Here is an 11897-nt window from a genome sequence, read left to right as displayed (position 1 = left end):
CCTTTTGTTTGTCTCTGATGTGTGGATTATGTGATTTAAGATTGAATGCATACTTGATTTATTTCTGAATTTATGAAGAATCTTAACTCTTCTTTAGAGTCACTGTTTGGAGCCATAAAGTTTTATATCCCTTAAATGTGCTTAGAATTTTGTTAAACATGCTTTGCCTAGGTTTCTAAAGAGTAATTTATGTCAATTTGGAGTGCTTTATGATTGGTTGTTTCAGTAAGCTTATCATCCGTGACACTTTATCTTATGTGTTTTAATTATCCACTGTTCTTTTAATTATACTAGCCATGTTTACTTGCTCTTATCTAGGATCATCTGATACGCTAGTGTTACAATGATTTTTTGTGGGCATGGGAAAATGGAATTGTTCTTCATTAAATTCAAACTAATGTTTAATAGTTGTTAAAATCGTGGGCTTGCTTACGTCAACCATGAATTATTGAATGTGAACTTTTTCCGAAATGAGTCTTCCTTCTACTATTATTCCAATATTTTTTATTGGAACCTGCTGATTTTTTTAGAAGGAAGGATTCACATATGTACCACATAATTCTCATGGATTTATATATCCAGTATCCAAGTCTTAGAACCAACTTGTATGTCAATCATATGTACTTGTATGCCTAATACCTAAGCTTTGTTTTACATACATGCCACTCAATTGCTATGTGCTTGCATATCTATCACATTAGCTTCAATTTTTACGTGCATACTATACAATGCTTATATTCTCTGCATATGTGGAACCTAAGCTTTATAATCACACAACTCTGATCTTTAATTCTACGAAAGAGGTACTTCTATTTCTTAATGTGAAATGTATCTTTTCATGCTTAGGATTTATATGCTAATTTGGAAATAATTTGGGCATCATTTTGGAACAATTTTGACACTGTTTTGGGGTGCTTTAGCTTGCTGATTTAGAGAGGTTTACAACAATGTTTTGAGGCTTACACAATAGTCTGATTTTAACGCACTGTTTTGGAGTCACTTTAGGTGCAAATTTGAACTGATTTTATGCACTGTTTTGGAGCTACTATAGGTGCTGATTTGGGTTGATTTCGATCGTTGTTTTAGAGTCACTTTATGTGTCGATTCAGGCCGATTTTGTGCATTGTCTTGGAACAAACTTAAGTACTCTTCTTGAGAGTCTATTGAATTACAGTTGTTGAAAGATTTCACATGTTTTTAGGTTGATTCACTTACTATTTCCTCTTTTGATTTATTAGTTTTGAAAGTGGATCAACCTTTTCTTTTCGTTTGTTTTATTTATTTTTAAATGGTTAAGTCATAAAGATGAGGATTGATGATTTAATTAATTAGAAGATATAGAAACCTTAAATCACCTTAAACATAAGTTAAAGAGTAGGTTTCCTAGAGTTTTAGGAGCACACACCTTAGGTGAGAATCCATCCACCTAGTCCTCAGTGTAGACCTCTTAGACTTTAGGTGTACATCCTAGGTGAGAGCTCATCCGCCTAGTCTTCATTGTAGACCTCTTAGACTTTAGGTGTACACCCTAGGCAAGAGCCCATCCACCTAATCCTCAGTGTAGGCTTTCTAGAGTTTAAGTGCACACTCTAGGTGAGAGTCCATCCACCTAATCCTCAATGTAGGTTTCCTAGATTTTAGGATTACACCCTAGGTGAGAGTTCATCCACCTAATCTTCAGTGTAGGTTTCCTAGTCTTTAGGAGCACACCTTAGGTGAGAGTCCATCTACCTAATCTCTGCAGTGTAACCTTCCAAGGTTTTAGGAACATACCTTATGTAAGAGCATATTCACCTAATCCTCGAATGCACAGTAAAACTAAACACTTGACCCTGATTCACAAACTGATCAAGACACTTGACACTAGGATGCACCGAGACATAGTTCATGCTTCCTTAATTAAATCAACAGTGAAATTCCCTCAATGACTTAACCTACAATGAAACCCAGTGCATCAGGATTTGAGCTTGAATATTACAGTCTAATCCTCCTGGTAATTGGGAAAATTTTTTAATGCCACATATGGATCATGAAACTAGGATAAGTCTAAGGTTTACGTGACGAAGGCGATAACGACATTGTTTATGTGTGCTTAAACAAGGGATACGAAGTGAGATTATTAGAATATTATCTCCTACCTCAAGGATCTTCAATAAGGGAGAGGGAAGTATCAATGATATTATTCGCCGATTCTTGGCGGGATCGTTGCCCCCGACACTCTTAGATTGTCAGTAGTTCTAGCACAATTAGAGTGACTAGCTTGTGGACTATACAATTTTACAAAAATATTTACAAAAATAAAATAAAAATCCCGTTTGCATGATTAAAAGAACTCTGTATAAAAAAGACTTAAATAATAACTTTTGCATGAAAATCTTTCTACAAAAATTTATAAAGGTCCACGGCTAGTCACTTAGATTGAGGTTAAGAACTGCCTTCTGTAGATTGTCGGGCCAGTAACTCTTGTTCAAGGTCGGGAAGCACACAGCCCAGCTCTGAGCCCCCCACTTTTACCAATGTTTTATACCTAGTCCTGAGCTGTCATATGTGGTTACAGGTTTTTTTTGCTCGTGATTTCTACTACTCGTTTTTTTATGACTTTCATGCAGGGTTTTCTTGCCTTATTTTTCTTGCAAGTATGTTTAAATATGTTGCAAATCATACTATGCTCACAACATTAATAACGCAACAGTAGCAGATGCCAATGTATTAGCAGCAGATGCCCAAGTGTGCTTTTACAGTTTATCTACAACATTTTAGTTTTATTGCATTTTACCTTTCAAGTATCTTTTATTTACTTGCAATTTGATTATTCTGCATGCAAAATCAGTTCTAAAACCAAAATCGAAATAAAACAAAGCCAAAACATTGACACCAAAACTTTGAAGCGTAAACTACTAATCTCAAGCACTTAAACCATGGAGTTGTCGCGATGACAGGAGCTAAATTCAAACCGAGAAGCAAGAGGATCTTCTTCAACATTATCCCTTCCTAGTATAATAACAACTCATAGGACTTCGAGGTAGCTCGCCTAGCGCGATGTAAATCCTCACACTCCTTTTTTAGGCTCCTGTACAACCATGTTGTGCAGCTTAAGTCCTAACCCGCCTTAGGTTCCGAGGTTGTCGTGTGACACGGCGTAAACTCTCTTATCTCCGTGGGTTATTTGCATAATCAGATATTATGCAAGTTTAAGTCTCAAATAATAAAACTGGCAGGATCAAACACTTAATTAACATCGTCTCCAAAATGTAGCCACACCTTAGGATAGTTTGGGAAGTCATTGAGGTTCCTCCTCAAGATCTGTGACGCCCCCTACCCTTTACTTCCATTGAACTCCTGAAAGAACTGTTTCTACTTGAGCCACTCCCACTTATTTTTCCACGTCCTACCGTGAAAACATAAACCTTGAAATCTTGAAGACTAGAACCACTGATCATTATCGAGAATTTTCTCAAGTGACTCCAGTCATTTGAGATGTAATTAACTATAGGGGCTTGCCTTTATAGGGAATTTGGAACCCAGGTAAAATAAACTCTATTTAATCTTTGTATTAGATAGGAAAACTTGTCGGTCATACATAAAAAGGTTCGCAGACCAAATGGATGTCACAAATCTCTTAGTTTGCAGGATTCGGTCTATCGTCGAGGTCTACACTTATCTTTCGGGAGGGTGTAATATTCGCCGTATCAGACACGATTATGCAAACTATTGGACGAATGAGATCCATTTGGTCTCATTTTTCAAAAATTAAAACATACTACTTTCAAAACCCAAACTATATATCTATTATATTAATTAAATTTCAAAAATTATTTTCATATACCATATTTTCAAAAAATCCATCGAAAAAGTTGACCGACACACATCTATGTTTTCATTGTTGTTGTCCTTGTGCTTTCCCACTGTTGTCCTTATTTAGGAATTCCAAAGCAAATTGATAAATGTTTGACACTCGAGATTTTTTGGAGCTTGAATCAAACTGATATGTTGACAAACACATTTTAGATTGAAAAACTAAAGTTGTGCGCCACTTATATTGAACTTCTCTATTAAGTAGTCAAAGCCATTGCAGTGGAAACATAAGATTGATGAGTCTCCAAGTGAGAATTTTCTTGTATTCTTTAGGCTTTTCTTTATAAAGAGAGAAGTGGGCATATTATATTGCATAAGAGAAATAGTAATCCTTCATAATTAATTCATAATGAAATATAATGCTGGGGCAATAAGGTGTAACCACCAAATTGGTGAACTTACCTAAAATTCTTAGTGTATTTTTGCACGTTCATCTTCTTTTCTATCTTCCATTTTTTCACATTCTGTAGCTGCATAGATTTGGCCTATCTCCCAATGAAATTTTACTGCTTTGATGATTTATAAATGCAGCACTTGGAAGTGAAATTTAAAAGTTTAAAGTGCTTACTAGATGATTGAAACTTGTTGTTTTAAGGGGGTTAGATTTTAGATAATTTCTTTTTTTTTTTTACGCTTATAAAGAGGATACATTAAGGAATGTAGGAAATCACTGAAAAATGAATATTTAAAAAAAAAAATCCTAGTTTTTCTTTCATGTTACTGTGTGTTGGCTATATATGTATTTCAAGTGCTTCATAGGTGAGAGCAAATACTTTCAAGGAAAGGCTCCTTCATTATGGGGCCGTTTGGTCTGTTGAAAATGAAATGAAATATAAAAGATTTGCAAAATACTATGATTATAATGTATTTGAAATACTTGTGAGTTATTTGGTTCACTGTAAGAAAAAGTAGGACTATATTTTTGTTTGGTTTGAACTTCATTATAAAAATGTATTTCAAAATACATTTTTTGTCTAACAGTGGCAGCGGGCTGCGGCGAAGGGAGGCTGTCGGCGAGCTACAGCAAAGGGAGCTTGGTTGCGGCAACGCCAAACGACAGGCGGCAGGTGGCAGGTGGCAGGCGGCAGTGGACGGTGACGGGTGGCAAAATGCAAAATGCAAATGCTATCAATATCACAATCCCCACATCTAAGTATCACTTAACGAACATATCTCCAAGAACAACGGAAGCATATAAACTATCATGTTGCACATATAGCAATATGGTTGTTCAACTAGAGGCACTATTAACCAAACTGTGGAAATTATAAGTCCCGCATTTACTTCAATTTCTTTCAGTAAATAAAGAGAGAATAATGCATTTAAATAAAAAGAGAAATTAAAAGTTAGGTTCTTACAACCATCCTTAATGTTCCCTAGTTTTTTTTTTTTTTTTGGTACAACTTCATTTATTTGATAACAGAAGTAATTAAGCATTAATGAAAGCTTGAATGATAAATTCACTTTCTTTTAATAAAAAACAAGATTTTTTTCCGAAACATTCAGAGAAAAAGAGCTTCAGATTCATAAAATAAGGAATGGGAAAAAGATACAGAATTTTGCATAACATTCCATCAAGATTCTTGAACATCCCAAGAGTACTAGCAATAGTCGAGTATCATGAAGACAAATGTATATTTTCTAAAATTATAATTAAAAGGACATTAAATACATCCAAGTAGATCAATAAAATCAGAATAAAACATGGAGGCATGTCAGACCTTGTAATGATAGAATGATATATGACTAGAGATTCTAGGGGAATAGCTGATTTGGACATGCATAACAGAGTGTATAACATGTACCAATAAAGCAAATTAGATAGAGTTAAAGGGTTATGATCAAAAGGGTAGCAAAGACAACATGAATATAAGTTGAGCAAATGAAGTACTGAAAGCAGAGTTCACGTCTCTTGCAACATTTAGTAGAGGAATGAAATGATAAAGATTCCTAAAATCAACTGAAATTAATGGCACGAGGTTGATGGTGATAATGATGTTGATGATCCATGTGGTAAGACGTTATTTATAAATGTTGTGTGTAATAAGTAGCTTTACCTTTTAGTTTCTGCAGTGTAATAATAATTTGGCATTATTTATTTCCGTTTATCTTTTACTTCCAGCATAAACATCTAGGTTTTGTTACCAATATGATAAGAACGAACAAGCTTTCACAAAAATATGGCAGAAATAATAGATTTTATTCTGTTGGTATTAAATCAAAACAATACAATCACGAATACATAAAAGCTAAACAACGACAATTTGAGAGGCAAATGATCTCTGCCAAACCCTAACCCTAGATTCAATACAGCAATCACATACATAATCTAACTCTAAACATATTAAGCCCTATTTATACCCCATAATAATAACTAACAAATGACTAAAATGTCCTTTTAGTCTTAAGCCTAACACAAATCTTCAAATTATTTGGCGGGTTAGATGTCAACTCAGTGGAGCATGAGGCAGACAACGTCGTAGGCGTCGGTCTAGCATTATTTCTCCCCTCCCAAAAAAAATAATCTTATCCTCATGGTGCAAGAGAGGAAACACTAGGAGTAATGGTAAGGGCACGCACTGATAAGAAAAACCCACGGTCTCAAAGTTATTAAATGCTTGTGATCTATCCAAGGCGGCGATCTGCAAGGTAATTGAAAATTTTCTGCAACTTGTTGTACGAGTTGTTGGGTAGATGTCAGAGCCTCTGCCAACTCTGTGTCATTTGTCTGTTACGAGAATCCCAACCCTTTGTCCAATATTGTTCTAACCATGGACTTGAGTGTCACCAAGGTCTTGTACAAACTAAGATCGCTGTGAAAAACCACCATATTGTCTCCCTCTTGAAACTCAATCATCAGGAGTTTCCAATTCATCTTAGTCTCTCCTGTGGACTACAAACATTTCTAAACCAATAGCACGTCAGTGCTCCCAAAATCCGAGGGAAAAAAATCCTCCATCACCTGAATACCTTGCAATGTTAAAATCACTACTTTATAAACTCCCCAGCTTTTCTCCACACGTCTAATCCCTATCATGACTCCAAAACTTACTGTGTCAACCATCTCAAGCCCAAATTGTTTCACTACTTGAGTATAGATGATATTGTGGGTGGCCCCACTATCTACCAACACCACCAAGTCATGCTCTCTAATCTGCCCCGAAGTTCTATAGTGTGGTTTGGTCTAAACCCCACCACGAGTTCAATGAAACTTACATCACATCCAAGTGAGGGTGTCCCTCCTCCTCTACCATAAACTCCTTTGTTTGTTCATCTCCTGCCTTCTCGTCACAAGCAGTGAGAATCTATAAGGTATGATCCTTACAACAATGTTCTAGTGCAAATTTCTCGTCACATTGAAAACATAATTCTTTATCTCGCTTCTCCTGAATACCTATCTCTGTAAGGTCTTTGAATGTCGCCCGCAGTTTTGGCCCATTATTCCTGCCCCGTGGATCCTCCATCAAGAATCCCACTATTATATTTTTTGGTATCATCGTGATTATAGCATTTTGGTAGGGTGCTCCACTTGTTTTGTTCCTATTAGTCTATTCCATTGCATTTTATCTTCAACCTATTGTGCTCACTTCATAGTTTCCCCCAATCCTCACGATCTCAGCAGATGAAGTGTTGCTCAAATCTCTGACTTCAACCCCTTCCTGGACCAACTCAAAAAAATGATCATGTAAATCCCCTTCATATGTGATTTTGAAACGCTCCAATAATCGATCTTTAAATTCTTCCAATGTTTTAATTGGTTGATGTTGTTCTCTCCATTAATCCTGCACTAAAGCCTTTTTGTCCAATTACAGGGCCACCATCATCAATTTTTTTTTCCTCTGACAGTTCATTAATAACAAAGTAGCTCTCTATATGATAAAACCAACTATAAACATTCTCTCCTTCAAAGATTACCATTTTCGTCAGCTTCCTAACGTGTGAGTCTCCTCCCAAATGCCCATGACCGAAGTTCGTTCCACCCATAAAGAGGGGTTGAGTTCCCTTCCTCAACCCATATTGGTTTCTCTTCTTTCATAAGTCTGACTCACCTCATAATCAGCTCATGTGTTCCCATAAGCTCTTGAATCGCATTCCACGTGAAAGGCTACTATAGCAAATGGTATTGGTGCGGTTAGATGCAACCCTCCGCCAAGGTCCCACCCATCGCGGTACCTTATTCCAGTTTAAAATTCTTTGAATCGATCTTCTTTAGCATTGAACCAAACGCCCTCCCATTACGCTTGTTGATGCTCATTCCAAACGCCCAGATATAGCCGCTTGAATCCATTTCTGACCCCTTCGCTCGATCCAACCTAAATTCCTTCACTCGGACTCGTGGCTCCAAATCCGCGTAAGCTAAGGATGTTGCGCATGTCGCGTGAATCTTCTAATTGTTGCCACTTGCATCCGTTCCGGATGTCGTCGCTTAATGCTGAGGCAGACAGCAATGGGTTTGGTTGAAATTTCACGATATTCTTCATAAATTCTTCTAGGGCCGTCATGCTCCCAAGACGGTTATTGATCACAAAGACAGAACTCTTGTATAGCACAATCTCATCATTGGATCATTGCCTTCTCAACTAGCTCAAATCATAATTGTATTGCGAGGTTTGGTCACGTGGTCTGATCCCTTCGTTGGCTTCCCAGCTAGCTCAAATTGTGATTGTATCGCGAGATTCGGCCCACAAATGTGGAAGCTTGTATGTTGTGATCCAATTGTTAGCTTCTAAGCTAGCTCGAATGGTGATTGTATCACTGTGTTTAAACACGAAGACGGAACCCCATATGCCATGATCTCGTCGTTAGCTTCCTAGCTATTTCGATTAGCTATTGTATCGCGAGGTTAGGCCACGAAGGCAGAACCCTGTACGTTGCAATCACGATGTCGACTTCCTGTCAACTTGAATCGCGACTGAATCACGATGTTCAATCATGAAAGCAAAACCTTGTACACTGCAATCATATCCTTGTCGTCCTAGCTAGCTTGAATCATGAATGCCACGTTGTTCAATCATGAAGGAGGAACCCTATACTTTGCAATCCTGTCGTTGGCTTCCTAGCTAGCTCGAATCGTGATTGAATCTCGATTTCATCACCATTACTCCAAGATGTTCCTCGGATACCAATTTGGTAGGAACGAACAAACTTTCTCAAAAATTTAGGACATAAATAATAGATTATATTATGTCAGTACCAAATCAAAACGATACAATCCCGAATACAAAAAAGATAACCACCTACAATTTGAGAGGTAGGTAATATCTCCCAAACCCTAACTCTAGATTCAAGACAACAGTAGCACACGACCTAAATCTAAACATATTAAACCCTATTTATACCCCACAATAAGTACAAAATTGTCATTTTAGTCTTGAGCCTAACATAAGTCTTCAAATTATTTGGCCGGCTTGGTGTTGACTCGGTGGAGCAGGAGGCAAAAAGCGTCGTAGGCGGCGGTCTAACACATGACCAACCAAGCTACCAGAAGCATAAAAACTTTATTTTAATAATGGTATAAAAATAACTAAAAAAATTAATAAAAAATAACCAATGCAAAAAAATAATATTTAGTCATAGATACATAACTAACCACTATCATTGAAACCATCATCGTAAGTTGATGAATGAAGAACATGGAAGCAAACACCTATATCTAGGACCAACTTACCTAGCTCAGTAAAATAATCAAACTGATGAATAAATAATTCTTGAATAATATTGAGAAAACACATTAATGTTGGGAAAAGAGTAAATGATCAAACTAATTCATATGGATTTTAAATACCTGCACATCCTTTTCCCAAGCCCTGCGCGTAAGCTCACCCTGTGTTAAAAGCTCTGAAAACTGTGCGGTGTCATTAGCATCATGTATGGAACCGGGCCTAAGTCCATCACCAATAGACAGTGCCACGTCATACTGATTACAAATGTCAAGTATATCATCCCAATGCTCATAAGCGAAGTTCTCTTTGTGATAAACTAAACACCATTTTGCATGAATGGATCCTCCACGTGAAACAATTCCAGTCATTCTATTTGCTGTAAGAGGAATGTAGCGAAGCAGCACACCAGCATGGATGGTGAAATAATCAACACCCTGCTCAGCTTGTTCAATAAGAGTATCTCTAAAAATCTCCCATGTAAGATTTTCAGCAACACCATTCACTTTTTCTAATGCTTGGTAAATTGGAACAGTTCCAACAGGCACAGCCGAATTACGAAGAATCCATTCACGTGTCTCATGAATGTATCGACCCGTTGACAGATCCATGGCTGTGTCGGCACCCCACATGGTGGCCCATTTAACTTTATGCACCTCTTCCTCAATAGAACTCGCCACAGAAGAATTGCCAATATTAGCATTCACCTTGACTAAGAAGTTCCTACCTACAATCATTGGTTCCAATTCAAGGTGTTTCTTGTTGGAAGGGATGATAGCTCTTCCGCGAGCAACCTCTGATCTCACAAAATCAGGATCAAGCTTCTCACGAGTGGCACAGAACAACATTTCCTCTGTAATGAGACCCTTCTTAGCATAGTACATCTGTGTGCATCTGGGTTCACCTAGCTTCTCTCTCTGGTCGATCCAATCCTTCCGAATCTTGGGAAGACCTGTATATGATTACAAATTAAAGAAACATCATAAACTAACAGAAGCTTCTACATTGATATTAATTAAAAATGACTTTCGGTAGGTATAAAACAGTATATGATGCAGATAGTATCTGAGGAGCACAAAACTGCTTCAGTTGATCAAAGTTCAGATCTTTCAAGTAAGTATTCTTAATCAATGTACTTAAAATGTTGTCGGTCAGATGGACAAAATTCACAGAAATCATGCTATCGACATACCGGCCATGGAATGAAAACCATGGGTAAGTGCATGCATGAATTTATATTTCAAAGATAAAACATTATAACAACATTTTTCTGGCATGAGGTAAGCATTGTTCCAAAATATTACCGTTATTATGTCTAGGTGTGGGGAGAGATGTATGCGTCTATGCTAGTGCATGCAATGCATCAGGAAAATCACAACAATTGAGAGCATACTCACCAACTCGAGGGTTAACATTTTGCGGACCACTAGTATCATATGTATCAAAGTATTGCTCGTGCCCTGAGAGATGAACCCGTCGAAATGGTACCTTCAACACATGACCAGTTCTCTCATGAACAACTTCCCTGCAGAATCATTACCAGCATATACAGTATCTATATTAAAAAAAAATTAAAAAAAAGTGCTGTGATTATATTGAAAGCTTCATTTCAGAAATCATTTTTGGCAAACTGCATAAACAGAAAATTGATCAGAAACATGCCAGTACTCTTTCGTGCTCTTTGGAAAGCACTCTTCAAAGGATGGAAATGGATGAAAATCTGGAGCGGCTGGATCAAGAGTGTGTCTCCTCTCTTTCAGCTTTGCTTGTTCAGTCGACGGATCAAAGGTCAGAGTAGCTCTTGTACTCCAGCTCTTAAAATTGTGGCATGTTTCCTTCTCCAAAAATTTTGAGGCTTGCTTAGTTGCTTGAAATCTAGGCAAGAAACTAGTGTGGCATAACTTAGCTTCGGCGAGGCATCCTTTATTACTCAGCACAAAACCTAGTCCTGGAGTACCATGAGCTGATGCCATCTCTTCACAAGGATCAAATAAATCAGTAATCATGAGATCATTGTCTGATTTCAGAAAATATGGATCGTTGACTTACCAGTTATCTCTGATCGCAACTGTATCGTGAGGGTTTGGTGATGAAGGAGAAAGTTTTGGGCGAAACTTAGAGGCAGCGAGAGGGGGAGTTAAGTAGGCGAGGATTTTGGGCAGACAGAGGAGAGAGGGAAGAGGCGATAAGTTTGCAATTTTATTTTATTTTATTTTATTTATTTAAGTTAGTTTTATTATTTTAATTGAGTAATAATAATTAGTAATTAAAATTTTAAATTAATAATAATTAAATAACTTGAGGTATAATATTTAATAGTTAATTAATTAATATAAAATAAATTAAACTTTAAGAATTTCTTAACATATATGATTAATAATT

The 11897-nt window shown here is 36.9% G+C and overlaps 1 protein-coding gene across 1 annotated transcript in view; it reads right to left on the bottom strand.

Moving 5' to 3' along the window:
* The window catches only part of LOC110022078 (phosphomethylpyrimidine synthase, chloroplastic), a 15727-nt gene extending 4048 nt beyond the window's left edge, over positions 1-11679 (bottom strand). Inside the window, exons 1-4 of the mRNA XM_020720864.1 lie at positions 11565-11679; positions 11178-11490; positions 10913-11040; positions 9641-10467 (exon numbers count right to left, since the gene is read on the bottom strand). Coding sequence (XP_020576523.1) covers positions 9641-10467; positions 10913-11040; positions 11178-11488 — 1266 coding nt within the window. The 5' untranslated portion in view covers positions 11489-11490; positions 11565-11679. The remainder of the gene's footprint in view (positions 1-9640; positions 10468-10912; positions 11041-11177; positions 11491-11564) is intronic.
* Positions 11680-11897: the final 218 nt, after the last annotated feature.

This window comes from Phalaenopsis equestris, unplaced genomic scaffold (assembly GCF_001263595.1).
Source record: "Phalaenopsis equestris unplaced genomic scaffold, ASM126359v1 Scaffold000167, whole genome shotgun sequence".
Taxonomy (NCBI): domain Eukaryota; kingdom Viridiplantae; phylum Streptophyta; class Magnoliopsida; order Asparagales; family Orchidaceae; genus Phalaenopsis; species Phalaenopsis equestris.
This window is presented reverse-complemented; position numbering and strand designations above follow the sequence as displayed.